This window comes from Sinohyriopsis cumingii, chromosome 5 (assembly GCF_028554795.1).
Source record: "Sinohyriopsis cumingii isolate HCF-2022 chromosome 5, ASM2855479v2, whole genome shotgun sequence".
Classification (NCBI taxonomy): domain Eukaryota; kingdom Metazoa; phylum Mollusca; class Bivalvia; order Unionida; family Unionidae; genus Sinohyriopsis; species Sinohyriopsis cumingii.
Window position 1 is genome coordinate 94,049,897 of NC_142965.1, and position 16,924 is coordinate 94,066,820.

Genomic DNA, 16,924 nt, shown 5'->3' on the forward strand with positions numbered 1-16,924 from the left:
CCCCTCACCCGTGATGATATTGATCAATGGTGGTTCGTCCATCAGTATTAACACAAATCTGGGCTGTTGATTTATCGGACTAGAGGCTGACTTGTTCAGGAATGAATGCCTAATAATATTGGATGAGGGTCCTTCGAAATGGTGGAAGGCTCAACAGTACAAGTTTCCACTCCTTGCACGAGTAGCCAGCAAAGAGCTGCATTCCTGCAGCTTCCATGCTGTTGAAGATAGTCTTTAGTACAGCAGGTGTCATTGCAACCGCACATAGGACTGCTTTGAATTCAAACCTTGTCGAGATAAAATGTTTCCTGAAGAAAAATATGCAGTGATTTATTTAGCGTCTTGCAAAAGAAACCAAAACCAAACAAACAACAAAACAAAACAACAACACCCCCCCCCAAAATAAAACCACACACAAAAACAACAAAAAACAACAAAAAAAAATAATAAAAAAATTATACAAAGAATAGTTCAAATGAGTTGAGACGTTTAAAACAATACTCCTGTGAAGTTTAAATTAAAGCACAGCCATGCTAGAATGGCAGTGAGATTTTAATTTGCTAATAATCAGACTGCTTTCAGGTGTATGTAGACTTGTTTCAATTTTATGTTAATTTTATGTATTCAATCGACTACCATTTGAAGTCTTACAAGATAAAGTAGTAAATGTTATAGATATTAATTTAGTGTTTTCATTGAGTGTTACTGTATTGCAATACGTATTGCAGTATGGGTTTGGAATATCGCAATATATCGCCATAAGGTTTTTGGGCCTACCGTTGCACCCTTAATGCTTAAAGTAGACATGTACTAAGTGGCAATGGTGAGTCCAAGAAAGCTGGAGATTTTAAAAACAATAACAATAACAAGAGGATATGATTTGAAGTATTATGGTATTAGTATTACGGCTGGAGTCTACGTTAACTAACGAAACTTCGGCTTTACAATTTTAAACTGGTATTTTCAGAGTGAAAATATAGAATTGCAGAGTTTGATTTTATAATTACAGTAAATGGTGATTGAACTGTTTAAAGATTTGCCAGATAAAACGTTTTCTTCGGCAGTGAACTCTATTTTCGAGGAACAAATGAGAGTGTGAGTTCTGACTGTAGATCTTCCATTACCATTTGTGGTAAACATTATCTGAAAAACATAAATCTGTTTATTTCTCTTATGAGATAAATTAACTATGTATCCTGTTATTTTTTCTCAATTAAAAACGGTTTGTATGATGGTTTTAGATTTCACACGGTTTCACAACAGCTTGAAGTTTGTGGTTCATTGCAGTGCATGTTTCGCAGCAGGTATATATCTTACCTCCACTTCAGTTAAGATGATTTAAAGATGAACGTGTTGAGTAGAACCTAACAGTTTGTTATGCATTCATGACCACAATCGCGGCAAAACAAGTTTCACTTTTCATGCAATAACATAAATTATGCAGCCATGTATAATGCGGATCCAAGTTAATCCAACTAGAAGCAATTTTGTACCTTCCATAACTTGATATGCCCTGCAGAAAACAGAAAAAAAATGGTTTACCAAACTCTCACATAGTCGAGTTTTGAATGTCATGTTTTTCAGTCATTATAGCAACACAAAAAACACCCAAGGAGAGGGAGACATTTCATGGCTACTACAGCATATGCTGTAACCTTTAGTGTATATAAATAGTAAACAGTCCTGCTTAGAGCTGATGTGAAACTGTCCATGGCTGAAATGTCAGGCAGTTAACCCTGATAAAATGGTAATGTGATGAGAGATAAAACGAAAGTGTAACTGTACATGACACAGAAAAACAGCTGATTTTATGACTGTTTAATAATGATCTTGGCAGTATTTTTCTTACTGCAGTATATGTTAAAATGTAATTGTTCCAAACATCATGTAAAGAATTGTAATATATTGTATCAAAAGTGTGCAGAAGTGATGTTTGTGCATTGGTATTGATAGGTAAAATGCTATGCGTTACGTATTATTACACAATTTATTCAGTAAATATATGATGTAGAATATAGTATAACAACAGGTGGCTAGAATTAGGTACTCACCCTTGCTGACTCGATATGTGTTACAGCATGAAGTAATGATCACTTTCTATAAGCTGTTAGCACTTGATGAGTGTCTCACAAACAATAACTCAGGGGAACCCACACTTTGTTATATGACAGAATCTGCCAGTTGTAAATTTAGATTATGAAAATGACAGATTAATATCAGTAAAGACTGCTGGAGATGGGTACCTTGATAAGTCTTGAATGTCATGTCTGCTGTGCTGGTAATTGAAAGGAAAATTGTGCTGCCTACTGTATTTACTCGTGTATAAGCCTGTTTGTGTATAAGCCAACCTCTCAAACTGAGTAGGTAAAACTTAAAAAGGTGCATAAGCTTACCCATATGGAGAGCTGTATTGAAAAATGTTGTTGTTGGTTGGAAAAATTGAAAACATGACTAAAATGTCAGGCAAAGAAAATCTTAATTTTTTTTTATTACTGTAACAGCCATTTTAGTCAGAAACCAGTAATGTAACTGCTCTTTTGTGTTTTGAGAGAGATTTTAGTATACAGATTCGGACCTCTTCAGGTGTTACTGATAGGTTTGGAAATTTATTAATTATTTTATTTGTTAAAGGTAGAGAATTGTTTTTTAAATTTGTGGCAGGAACCCAAAGTACAGCAGGTCCTGGGGGTTCAAGTTAAGTATGTGATCTCATCTTTGGTAAGCTGCTTTAATAATATATACTGGTAGTCAACAAGAAAACTTAAAATGTTTCAAGTTTAGACCTTGTTCTGCGGATAAACTGACTCCTTCTTTCAGGCATTAAGTATTTCTAAATTATTTGACTTATATGCGAGTATATACAGAAACTAAGAAGTGCTTGTGAGATCTCATTGATAGATAATCTCTGTACAGTGAGACATTTTGTCTTGATGCAATAATGCCAGACATGTGTTATATCTGTATAATATCTAGAAGATTTTGTTATGGCTATGTATAAAATATATTTTGTCCCAATAAAGTGATTTTAAAAATGAATCTGGCAATTTTTATTAGTTTTTAGTATATATGAAAAAAATTGTGTAAAACTAAGAAAGTCACCAAAATTAATGCAGTATTTTCATGATGTCTCTTTTTTTATATAACTGATTTAGGCAAGAATGGATAGTACTGACACCAACTCCAGAAATAAGCCCTCTTCATTCTTCAGGCGAATTTTTCCAGCAGGATCCTGGGGTGAATTAAAGGAGATACTAAAGCTGTCATGGCCAATTGTGAGTTTGCTCAAAATGCAGCAATTTTATCAGTTAGTTTCCCTGGGGTGAATTAAAGGAGATACTAAAGCTGTCATGGCCAATTGTGAGTTTGCTCAAAATGCAGCAATTTTATCAGTTAGTTTCCCTGGGGTGAATTAAAGGAGATACTAAAGCTGTCATGGCCAATTGTGAGTTTGCTCAAAATGCAGCAATTTTATCAGTTAGTTTCCCTGTTGATCGAGGAGACTCCAAATTCACATTATTAAAATATGGCCTCCGATAATTGATAAAGACCAGCAATCTCTAAGGTTTTCAGAGAGTTTCCTTATTAATCATGCCATTTATGCTATATGAATTTAGTTCTGCTACAAACTGCACTGACCTAGATCTGCCAGTGCATAATGATCTTATATATCTACATCTGTGCTGTTTTTCATTGGAAAAAACAGTGTAGACCCTGAACCGTTGGCACATTATGTGATGGCATATCATGATCCATATTGTTTGTGGTTGGACTGAAAATTAGCAGGAAGGTGGAAGTGTGGTGGTTCTTTGGGTGGGTGGTATTTCATGGTCCATGTTGTTTGCAATTGGAATGAAAATAGCGGGAGGGTAGGAGTGAGGCAGTTCCTCCTGTTGAAAAAAAAAGTGTGTGTGCGATTTGACTGAGTATAGAGGAGATATAATTAAGTAAACAAATGTTTGTTTTGTAAATATGATGCAATGTGTTCATGCATTCAGATAATATTTTGGTGCTTTTTGTTGAAATTAGGTTGAAATTTTTCACACATGCCCTAGAATATTTTTGGAAAAATCTGGAAATGAAAAAATTCCTCTTCGTAAATGAAGTTTCAGAATGTTTATGAATCATTTTATTTGACTCCTGATCATTCTTGTATTTGATATGTCACTAAAAATAAATACATTTCTTGTGAATTTGACTATGTTTATGATTTCATCAATAGAATAACAGCTTTACACAAGTACTTAAATTCATGGTCCTGTTGTAATGAAAGAGGGACTATTGTTTGTTGGATTTTAATCTCATGGTTTGTAGCAAGCTTGAAATACACTAAAATTGGTTCCCAGTGAATAATAGTGACTGTACAGTGTGAAATCCACTGAAATTGGTACCCAGTGAATAATAGTGACTACAGTATTAAATCCACTGAAATTGGTGCCATCTGAATAATAGTGACTACAGTATGAAATCCATTGAAATTTGTACCCTCTGAATAATAGAGATGGTCAGTATGAAGTCCATTGAAATTGGTACCCTCTGAATAATAGAGATGGTCAGTATGAAGTCCATTGAAATTGGTACCCTCTGAATGATAGAGATGGTACGGTATGAAGTCCATTGAAAATGGTACCCTCTGAATAATAGAGATGGTCAGTATGAAGTCCATTGAAATTGGTACCCTCTGAATAATAGAAATGATACAGTATGAAGTCCATTGAAATTGGTACCCTCTGAATAATAGAAATAGTACAGTATGAAGTCCATTGAAATTGGTACCCTCTGAATAATAGAGATGGTACAGTATGAAATCCATTGAAATTGGTACCCTCTGAATAATAGAGATGGTACAGTATGAAGTCCATTGAAATTGGTACTATCTGAATAATAGAGATGGTACAGTATGAAGTCCATTGAAATTGGTACCCTCTGAATACTAGTGATGGTAATGTATAAAATCCTTGTAAATTGGTACACAGTGAATAATAGGGACTGTAAAGTATGAAATCCAAATAAAATGGTACCCAGCAAATGCTAGTGACTGTAAAGTATGAAATCCACATAAATTGGTACCCATTGAATAATATAGACTGTACAGTGTCAGATGATTGAAATGTCAAATTCTTTAGTTGGAGAAGTTTTATTTACTGGAATGTAACTCATCACTATAGTACATGAGTAAGAAATGAATATATCAAAATAAACACTTGTAGAAAATAAATATACATGGCCTCTCTAATACTTTGTTGTATATTGCTATGTACTATATAAGATATAAAACTATTATATTTATCCATATGTAACATGTACCCAACTGTAAGAATAAAGAAAACCTGATCATCCATCACATATCAGAATCTACACTGTTAGCTTAAATCCATAGGTATAACGAGTATGGAACATGAACTGGCATTGTAAATTGTGCAAACATATGAAGATGTACACTGTTGGCTTGGATTCAGAGGCAGCCTAAGTGTAGATCCTGATCTTCCATGACATGTTGTGCCAGTAAATCAGGATGTACACTGTTATCTTGGATTAATATGTAAAATGAGTGGAGACCCAGACTCGGTACAGTGTATTGTTCCAGCAGATCATGATATTCACTATTAGTTTTAAGTCATAAGTAGAATGGGTGTGGACCTTGAGCTACAATCACATACTGTGCCAGTAGATCAGGATCTATACTGTTAACTTCATATATAGAACAAGTGTAGACCTTGAGCTGTCATTGTGTATTGTAATTTGTGACGGCAAATCAAGAGGGGCCCCAGGTGGCTCAGTGGTCTTAAGTGCTCATCTTCTTTACCAATTACTGCCATCTGACTTCTGTCCATGTCGGTTTGAGTCTCCTGCTTGGCCAATGTGTGTATGTGAGAAAGCTTGCCATCAGTTTGTCCTGTGTTGTTGGTTCTTACTGCATTGTGTATTTTGTCAGCAGATCAAGGTCTACACTGTTATCTCTTGATCTTCCATCATATATTGTGCCTGTGTAGAATGAGTGTAGACAATAATCTTCAATCACATCTTGTACCAACAGATCGTAATCTATACTAGTAGCATGGATTCATTAGTAGGATGAGCATAGGCCCTGGTCTGCTGTTGCCTGTTGTGCCATCAGATCATAATCAACACTGTTAGCCTGGATTCACAAGTAGAATGATTGCATACCCTGATCTTGCATCATATATTGTGTCAGTGGATCAGCATTTACACCGTTAGCTTGGACATTTCTAGGTATAATGAGTGTAGAGCTTGACCTGCCATCATATATTGTGGCAGCAGATCAAGATGTATGCTGTTAGTTTGGATACCTAAGTGGAATGAGTTTAGATCCTGATTTGTCATTGTCTTTTGTGGCAGTAGGTCAGGATCAACAATGCTGGCTTAGATTCATAAGCATAATGAATGTAAACTCTGATATACTGTTGCATACTGTGGAAGGTCAAGATAAATTTTGTGAAACCTGGGTTGCTTCTGGTGTCTGCCCAGTAATTTTAGAGCTCTACTTAAAGGTAATACTGAGATTGAACTTTTATGATCTGACCTTGATGGGCATGGGTGGGACTAAAATGCACTGAAGCTGCTTACTTTTGGCATGAAAATGGAAACATGCATACATTTTGTTGGGGGAAGTCTAAAAGACAATATGGCCACAAAGTGAACCAAACTGTTCGTAGCATTCCACATTTTCATACATCTATGAATTTGCTTTCACAAATTTACATATATGAGTTATTTAGGTGAGCAATATCAGACCCACTTGGGCCTCATGTTGTAATTTTACCATACATGCAGAGAGTGGGAATTACTGAAGCATTTCAATTAAACTAATGTAAAATAGAAAACTGTTTTTTTTAAGGTTGCATGAAATAATAACAAATAGTGCAAAGTTATGTAAATAGATACTAACATTTTATCACATTCATTTTGCAACCTCCTTCAGAGACAGATGTATAATTGTTAAAATGTTGCTGTCACTAAAATAAGGTACTGTGTGGTATTTTATTTATGTACCTTGCATCAAGCATATGTTCGGTAACATGCCATTCAGTCTCTTTGACAAAGCTAAATATCAGAGTTTTATATTAAGTAATTATATTGCTATACATTTCACTGTGAGCAAGGACATATAAAAATAAACATGTACAGTCTTCTTAAAGTTAATAGATAAGTGTATTTGTACAATCTTCATAAAGATTTCTTTATTTTGTAGGTGACAGCTTTGATTCTGAACCAGGGCATTCTAATGGTCAGCCTGACATTCACTGGACATCTTGGGAAGGAAATACTAGACAGTGCTGCACTAGCTGTCACTGTAAATATCTGAATTTATTGTATATGGAAAATTTCCTTGGAGTTCAGGTTTTACAAATTTGGCAATTTAGTAAGACATTTAATTTAAGCTTTCAGTATAAATTATCATATTGTTGGATATGCAAACATATATCCTTCTGCAAATTAGTTCATGACTGGAGCAAACTTAGATGGGTTTAAGTAATTTACTGATAATAACCTTAAAGGAATGTTGTATTGATGTAATAGACTATGTTGATGTAATAGACTATGTTGATGTGTAGATTAGTTGCAGAAGTTACCAAGATTACCAGCAGATCAGGAGTTGAGTACAAGAAGCTGTTACAGAAATATTAAAGTTGACAATGCTAATGGTCTTGATTTGATTGTGTGGAAAGTTGTTGTCTGGAACTTATTCTCTGATCTTTTTGACACTAGTTCAGAGTAATTACAAACTGGAACCAATCTTATTTCTCTGTGGTATGTGTAGGGAATTGTTTGTAATAGACTTGATAAAAACAAAAGTTAAACAAACTTCCAGTAGAAAGTATGGATTTTCAGTGAACAATTTGACAGTATTTCACTAAATAAAAACACTGATGAGCCCCGAATCAGTACTTGCTTGATTGGGTGTCTGATTGGAAAGTTAATTTGAATGCAGGGATTTTTTACTAACCACTTTATGGTGTGAGAGTGAGTTTTCAACCCTTTAAGATATATTAGGGTCATACTGGCACAAAACAATTGAAGAAAATTAGCAGTAGATACATATGCATATATAGTGTATACACAGTCCCTCACTGTGATGTATTTCTGGATAATGTCCCTGATATAACAGTTATGGATTAGGGGTGGTTATTGAATTAAAAATCATATGGTGGTATATTACAGTATTACTTGAAATATTGCAATATTATTGTAATGTATTGATTTAAAAAAGGATTACAGATTACTATTAATTTATTGAAATAGAGTAAATGCAAACTGTTTCTCTTGCCACCCACTTAATGAGCAATTTTTCCACAATGGTGTGTGTTCATATGGTAGGTAAGGTTTGTGGTTCCACTGGAAAACATAACACGATCCTCACATACTCTGCAAGGCACAATTTTCTCATCAGTGTTTCCATCCATTTTGTTCTTTTCTGAAGTCAAATTAGTCCATACGGCCAACTGCAAATTAAAGCTTTTCACCAGGTCGTAATCAGCCACGCTGAAAACACTTGTTGGCGGTCAATGTCATTTAGTCATCATTGTCAGCAAGGTGCTTATCTGTTCACATATAGAAGTTAATGCATCAGAGGGATGAAGATTCACATAAATGTAACTTCCAATTACCCATTCTGCAGCTTCTCAGGGAAAAAGAATATCAGTGTTATTGAAGTAGATGACCTAAGGTACAGGCATATAATTCCGAATGCCATTGTCAATTGGAAACTATTTTAAGTGGTGAAATATTGCTACCATATTTCATGTTATTTTTCGTACCCTTTAATTTTTTGTACACCATCAAGCCATAAAAATAATAATTTATTAATTCTATCATATTTTTTCGTACACAAAATTTAATATTTTTTTGGTCATCATATTATTTTTCGTACATAAAGCGATCTTCTGTGAAGATTTACTTTTGCCAATGTGATAAAAAAAGTACAGCCCTTTAAATTTTAAAGCCTAGAATAAGAGATAAAATCATTGTTTTAGTTGCATTTTTATTTTTTATTTATCCATTATTTTTATTTCATTTTATTAAAACTGAAGACAGGTTCCCATTTCAAACAGATTCAAAAATATACCAAAGTTCGATTTAGGTACATCAAATGACCAGGGTATTGTTTTGGTAAGGAAGTTATGAGTAATGACTAACTTTGGGCATGTTCTTAACTGAGGCAGAAGTTGTCAATTCATTTTCAACTGGTTGAGATATTTTGAAGATGGAGTGTGTCACCAAACATGAATCCAGGCGGGGTAAGTAATACTTGTATGTTAATTTTGCTCATTGATCTTTTACTTTTGCCATCAATACTATGTTACGACTCCAGTGTCTTAATCTACGCAACAAAAAACAGCAAAACAAACAAGTTTTGCATAATTGAAAATAACTTTTTTCTCAAAATACAGAAGTGAAAGACTTAAATTAACTTACAGCATGGTGAATGAATCCTTGTTTCCTAAAAGTCCTTTCAATTCCAATAATTCCTAGAAATCCGAAAAATGCCCCTTCTGTGTTGAAGTTTCAAATGTACAGAAAGATTTCCAAAGAATTCACCAACTATAAGTGTGTAGAAAGCCCGTTGCTCAGCTTACTCAGAAAGGGCATCTGTTTTGTTAACTGAGAATCTATTCACATTCATTTTATTGACCTTCTTTGTCTTTTGTATCGGCAAGAAAATATAACGATTGATGTATTTGTTCTGTTATTGTCATTACAATATATACTGCTATTCATCAACAGCTGGACAGCGTCATTTATGAGCACTCTTGATTATGTCATTCGGTGTAACAAAGCAAAGCGCGCATTTGAAAATGAGTTCAGAAGCCATTTGAGTTTATTTATCCAGTAAAAATAATAATATCTCAATACAGGAAGACGCGAAGACCACAGACCATTTGGCAATTAATCTTATTGGCTCAATATAGTAATGCAGTAAAAAACTATAAAAACCCAGTTACTTTTAATCATAAATGCAAAAGTCATTGACTTCGTTGAGTTCGAGTTATATATGCCGGTAGTTAATATCTTCAAAGATCTTGGTCTGTTTATGCTTGGGCATGTCTTCATTATTAAGTTTCTTCAAATAACATGCTATGTTTATAATACAAAAATATTTTTATATACACGTTGCTTTGTTGTTCTCTCTCTCTCTTAAAATCATTTGCCCTTTTTTCAACTGGCTTCAGAACAAGTATCAATAAATTAATATTTTTCTTGAGCTAATAGACTTGTCGTACACATTTTCAATACCCCATGGGTAGCCTCATTTCCCTATGTAGAGCCTCCTTAATTTGATATGTAGAGGTGAATCTGGTCTTCAATACAGTATTTACTGGAAAAGACCAAGCTAAAGGTCGAGCGTATTTAATTAGCATGTATATTACCTCTGCATAGCCATGTGGCACAGTGACAACGGTTCTCATAATTACAACCAAAACAATTTATTTATTCAGGTTTTAATTGCCAATGGAATATAATAGTGACAACTGACAGGTAGCTGAACAATAAAGATTATTTTCTTATTTCTCTATCTCTCTCTCTCATAATAACAACAGATTTTTCTTGAGTTGAGCAGAATGAGACCGATTTTGTACATTAGTTTTGTACCTTAGGTTGTCGAGTGTCGTGTGTTCCACAGGCCTTGTCAGGTATGATCCCTTTATTTTTCATACATGGTAATTACCACAAAATGATAATTATTTATTTTACATATAATTTTTCGTACATTGAAATTAATAATTATTTTTTCGTGTACGAAAAATAACATGAAATATGGTAACTTTTATTTATAAAAGTGATAGACTTCCATTGCAACCTTTTATCAAAATTTTTGTCAATATTATACTATACCATTATAAGTAATTTATATTGTGCTTTTTGTATATTTAGTAGGTTTTCACACACCCCCATTATGGATCCCACTATAGGGGAGAATTTAATTTTGTCATACTCATTATAACATGGAATTGCTTTCAATGCATCCCAGTATAAGACAACCTTACCTGCAATATGGTCCTCATGAATGGTTCCCCTAATCAAGCATTATATTGAGGGTCCACAAATCAAGCATTATATTGAGGGTCCACAAATCAAGCATTATATTGAGGGTCCACAAATCAAGCATTATAGTGAGGGTCCACAAATCAAGCATTATATTGAGGGTCCGCAAATCAAGCATTATATTGAGGGTCCACAAATCGAGCATTATATTAAGGGTCCACAAATCATGCATTAATTTGATGGACCACTGTATATCCAGTAAAGCCGATGAAGAAATCGCTGTGATAAAATGTCATTAGTGAATAAATGTCTCTTTGATTTTATGACTTTGACTTCAAGATTCAGTGGATTTCATTATTTCTAATGTTGAAGATAATCACAATCATTGAAGTATCTCTGGTGATATTTTTAATTCTTGATTGCAGGTCATTAATGTGTGTGGAAATTCCGTACTGTTTGGCCTGACATTAGCCTGTGATACTCTGTTTCCTCAGGTAATACAATTGATCATATTGTTCGAAAGATAAAGTTAATATACCATTTAATATTATACTTTAGTCTCAGATCATCTTTATTTTATTTTCCAGGGTATAACAACTCTTTGTGTTCTTTTATATTGTGTACACAACATTTTTATGAATTTGTGTGAATTTATTCATATTTTTGTAATTAATTATCATGTGTGATTTTGATCGCAAACAGTCAGTTTCACCAGAGAAAGTTTTAGGCGCTGTATTTATCAGCTATAATGCACTTTTAAGTCAGTTTGATGTCACTATTTTTAACATTTTGATAAAGCAGCTTAAGGGCTGCAAAAATGAATATGTTCCACCAACACGGCATAGCAAGCATTTGTCCAGACTGGACTATAAGGTATTTAACATCTTTGGTATGCTGTTCCAACTGCTGACCAACCAGTCCAGCTGTACAAAGAAGATATGTAAGTTTACAGTGATAAGAAGTCTGTCATCTCCAACTGGTGAGCCAGTAAATTAATTGACCAGACTGACCATTTGTATGACCAAGCCAAACTGGCCATGCTGCACTGACATTCCATGATGCAATCACTACTGACTATATCCAGAAGGCAAAATGATGATGCATGTTGATGATATTTTCCATTGACATGGTTCACACATCTCCTTAAAACTTGGAAAAACCATTGTGTTCAAAAATCATGTTTCCCCGACCTGGAAACTTCTTAAATTTGGTTGTGAACCAGTGAAAATCCTTCAAGAAAAAATGTTGGAAAGAAACCAGATTGGTTTTGAATATTTCTGTTAATTTTGGTCACTTTCAACCTACAGTCATTCTGTTTCCCTTCTGAATAAGCACATTGTTTTAAGCAATAAAAAATTACAATCCATTGAAAAGCTTATGTGAACTTGCTGAAAGATTTAATTTTTTGGCATCAAGGTGAGATATATACCTGGAGGGAATTGTCAGTTTCAAACTGCATGGATCCATGATGATGCCTTTAAAGATTGCAAATATTACTGGGAATACTGTGGAGCATTCATGATCTTAGTAACACAAAAGCTTCTTTATGGTTACCCCACTGGTAATACAGAGTTTTTAAGGCCACATCAGAATTAATCAGGAAGTTTTTGTCGATTTCCTCCCTACTTGACTTTGTGCAGCTGATGCATTTTTCATCTAGCATAAAAGGCAGCTAATCATAATTGCTTTGACTCCCTTTCAGTTTTTCACTTCAGTTAGAGTGTTGAGTTGAGGAGGTGTGAAAGCAAGAGGCACAAGATTTGCCCTAACTTTCAGTGCAATATTATATCTTGGCATGACCCTGATAGGGGATGTGCTTGAGAAGGAATGATTGTGGCCAGAGAATTTGCAGTGGCAGTTCTCAACAGCAACAAATTTTTCTGGGTTTTTTTCTCCCTTGAAAGTGAATAATGGGTCATGTGTGCACCATTTTTCACAGGCAGGCAGGAAGGCAAGAGAGAGGAACACAGTTTTTCCTTCTCAAGGTCTTTTGCCATTCATTAGTGATACACACATGCCTTCCGGTGACCACCTGAGATGTCAGAAAAGTCCCTTTTCAATTGCTTTGGACCAACTACTATTGGAAAACAATGGGCAATCCAAAGGGGGACTCCAGATTTTGTTTTTCAAACCTTTCCACTTTCATCATCCTATTTTCATGAAGGAACTCCATGTGATCCCATGAAGGAGTATGTTTTTGCACAAAAGAAAGTTTTTGTATTTGTAAAGGGCACTGTCGATTACAGTAGATGAGTTTCAGGGATCGTCCTGGGCTTCGCCAATGTCGCAAATTGCGATTTTTTTTCCTTATTGGCGACAAAAATACCCCATCTGGCGATTTTTTTGGCGACATACTTTTTGGTTATTTAATTTGTACATACAATCATGGATTTGGACTGAATAAATTTAAAGCCAAAACGAAAGGAAGCCATAAACTTGACTAAGCAATGCATTGGAATCAATCTGTTACACAAACGATCCTTTGTTCTTATTGACAACCCTATCTTTACAGTGCATTGTTACATCATAATCTGCTTATGCTGACATCTGGGCTGAGTACTGTATGCTGCGATACAGTCAATCATGCTACCACACTATACCTACAACTGACCCACTTCTGAAGACGCGAATAGAACAGATACAATTAATTGTATGGCTAATCCTTCTGTTTTTTTTTTATACATATACCAATACAATAGTTTTGCTGAACCTTCATAGAAAACTGATAACCTTTGAAATACCGACTACTGTGTATAAATACAAAGCAAATGGAAAAAATCTCAATCACAATTACATCTGTCGCCAGTGCAGCATTTTACTCATTGATCTTTTCCTTTTGCCATCAGTCCCGTGTTACGGCTGCAGAGACTTAAACTCCGCAACAAGAAATAGCAAAAAAAAAAAAAAACAGTTTTGCATAATTAATAATAATTATTTATTTCTCAAAATACAGGAGTGAAAGAATCCCTAAATTGGGTGTGAATTTACGCTTATATATACGGTCCAATATTGCCAGGTGTTGACTCGTGTAAGTTTCATTCGTGGGAATGGAGATCCTATTTTTCTTGTCGAGAAAATTTATACAGCATTCAGTGATCATTCTTGGGATTTAGGAAGCAATTCGCTACAAGCTTTGTGAAGCTAGCCATAAAGGGGCGGGGGGGTGCTGCTGAGAGACTACTGGTGTCACCTGTCAGCACTGAGGACTGTGAACGCGGATTCAGTAAGATGAACCTCATAAAAACTGACATCAGAAATAAGCTCTGCATCTCATCTCTTGAGAATTTAATGAGAATCAGCATGTACAGATGTGAAAAATCAGACTTTGAAACTGCATTCAACAAGTGGGCAGCCCTAAAATCGCGATGGATCTTCATGTAACACTTTGTAACATTTTGTTAAAATCTTGTTGTAATTAAAGTATTAACTAATCCATCTTTTGTAATTTTCATTGCCTGTTACATTAATAGACTAAATTAACACTTGGAAAAATGTACACTACTTTTTTTGGCGACACTTTTTGAAAATTGGCGACAAAATATTGAGGTTGGCGATTATTTTGGCGACAGCTTTTTAAAAGCCAGGACCATCCCTGAGTTTGCTGTGTGCAATGTGACTGGGTGGGACATGACACTACATGTCTGCGGCATGATGCCCCAGTGCTGGGTATCACTATAAACTGCCACACTGAAGATGTCATAGCAATATGACAGAACAATTGTTAAGCTACGTTAAAAATCCAAATAACACATAATCACACCTCTACTGCAGATGGTACAAAAACCACGCACACAGATCTTCTACACCAGAACACTTCTAGATATGTATACCAGAGGTGAATGAGACCTACGATAGAGACTTGACAGTTACATGATCATTATTCATGAGTACTTTGATATATTAATTCATACAGTCCTAATCAAAGCTTTATGGGCTTTCACTAAGAATACAGTATGTCCACAGCAGAGATGGCAATGTTCCTGCATGACATACGACAAAAATATTTAGTAAGTTTGGTCTTTTGGTTCACGACATAACAACCTTACATCATTTTGATCCATCTAGATATAGAACCTGTAACACATATCAACTTGGCATCTTCCTCATGGATGTTGAAGTTGGACATTCCGTAAGATATTAGACCAAGTCATATCCATTTTTAGGATGTTCTCCAAGGAGAAATCAGCGTTCCTGTAGAACTTACCACAAATTGTTTGGTAAGCATGGTTTTTGGTTCATGACATGAAAACCTTACGTCCCTCATTCACAGTTCATTGTGGATAATCAATATAGAGGAGTCTGACCTTATCCCTTCACAACATTTTTGACACATATTAGCTTGGCATATTTCTCCCAAATGCATTAAAGGTGTAGCTTATGTATTGGAGAAATCATCAGACAAGACATTATTTAGGCAAGACAATTTCTTAAAGCTTCTTAGTCATCTCCTTTCAGAGGTGGAACTGTGATAATACCAGCTTACTAGTGGACTTGCGATGCTGAGTGGCATGTGGACACTTCCAGAGAAGGCTCGTCATATCAGCCTGTTGGAAGTGAAAACCATTCTCAATGCTTTCTACAAGTGGGTGGAACATACCCATATAAACATGGTCCTGCTGTGTGAAGGGGGGAATCAGTTATGAGATCTTTGTGTCACAGTAGGGAAATACCTTTATGGGTCTCATTATCAAGGGAGGACAATGGCTTCAAACAGTTGTCCCCCTAGGAACCTTTCATTGGGTCTGTGCCCTTTGCTGCTGTCTGATATTTGACATTTCTTTTTTGTTTTTTACATGACTCCAGAAGCATGTGCTATATTTTCTCTTTTAATCAGCTGGAAGGTATTGTGGGAATACAGCTTTCCTCCTTCAGTTTTGATTATGAAGATAATTAAGAAATGAGGGGAACCGATTGCAGTAGCTGTTTGCCCAATTAAGATAAAACACCCAGAATCAATGATCTCCTCAATTTAGCAACAGACACAGACAAGTCACAATAACCTCTACTTACTGCAAGCAGTCAGGATCTTCACCTATCCATCAATGCCTTAAGAAACACCACCTTCACTCCTGGCTTCTTTCAGGAATATCTTGATCAAAAAGGAGTTTGGAGCTTCAGTCATGGATAGGTTTGCAAAAGTTGAAGATCTTCCACTTTGAAGACATACAGAGGGGAAAATGTATGTTGTCAGGTGACTGGTGTCACACCTCTCAGCACCCATTCCCTGATGGCAAACTTTCTCTCTCTTGTTGAAGAAATTCCTGTTCTGAAATCATGGCAGAGATGATTTTGGCTGCTACAAGGTAATCCCTCACTTGTGGTCATATTCTGACATATACAGACCACACCCACTCACTTTATTCTGAAATGGAACCTGGCCTGGGTTTTGACATTGCCAAACTCATCAGAGTTTTATCCATTGCTTCCCCACTAATGCCACCAAAGCAGCTTTCATCTGTGACTTCCAGTGTTCAACTGAGGTATGCAGAGTGTGTGAGCTGCATATGATATCAATAGATCTGACCTAATTGCAGTTCCATTTTGACAGTTCAGTCATTCTTGTAACACAACCTGCAGAGATGCTGCCAGGGCATGTGATTGCATGAATTGTGCAAAATGTGTTTGAGTTCACACACTTGGAGAGCAGTGATTTGCAAGAACTCCTGCAAATTAGTTTAAATTTTGGCAAATGTGAATTTACTCTGCAAGGTATACAGTGTTCAGTGCACCTGTAAAGTGCTTGTCATAAGTCATGCCAATTAAGGTGGTACACCTCTCCCTTGATAACTCACGCACAACGGGGTCCACAAACATAGATTGCACTATAAGTGATGCCCGAGTTACCAAGGGACCTCCAAAAATTAAAAAAAATCACTGACATCAAGAAAACCATGGGAGGGGGAGCTGCATTAGGGAACTG

General features: G+C 35.5%; 1 protein-coding gene across 1 annotated transcript in view; it reads left to right on the forward strand.

Annotated features, from left to right (window-relative positions):
- The first annotated feature begins 875 nt into the window (after positions 1 to 875).
- LOC149799788 (multidrug and toxin extrusion protein 1-like) overlaps positions 876 to 16,924 on the forward strand; it is a 77,985-nt gene continuing 61,936 nt past the window's right edge. The window contains exons 1-4 of the mRNA XM_089959172.1: positions 876 to 1,095; positions 3,153 to 3,272; positions 7,211 to 7,312; positions 11,430 to 11,498. Of these exons, the coding sequence (XP_089815298.1) occupies positions 3,159 to 3,272; positions 7,211 to 7,312; positions 11,430 to 11,498 (285 nt within the window). The 5' untranslated portion in view covers positions 876 to 1,095; positions 3,153 to 3,158. The remainder of the gene's footprint in view (positions 1,096 to 3,152; positions 3,273 to 7,210; positions 7,313 to 11,429; positions 11,499 to 16,924) is intronic.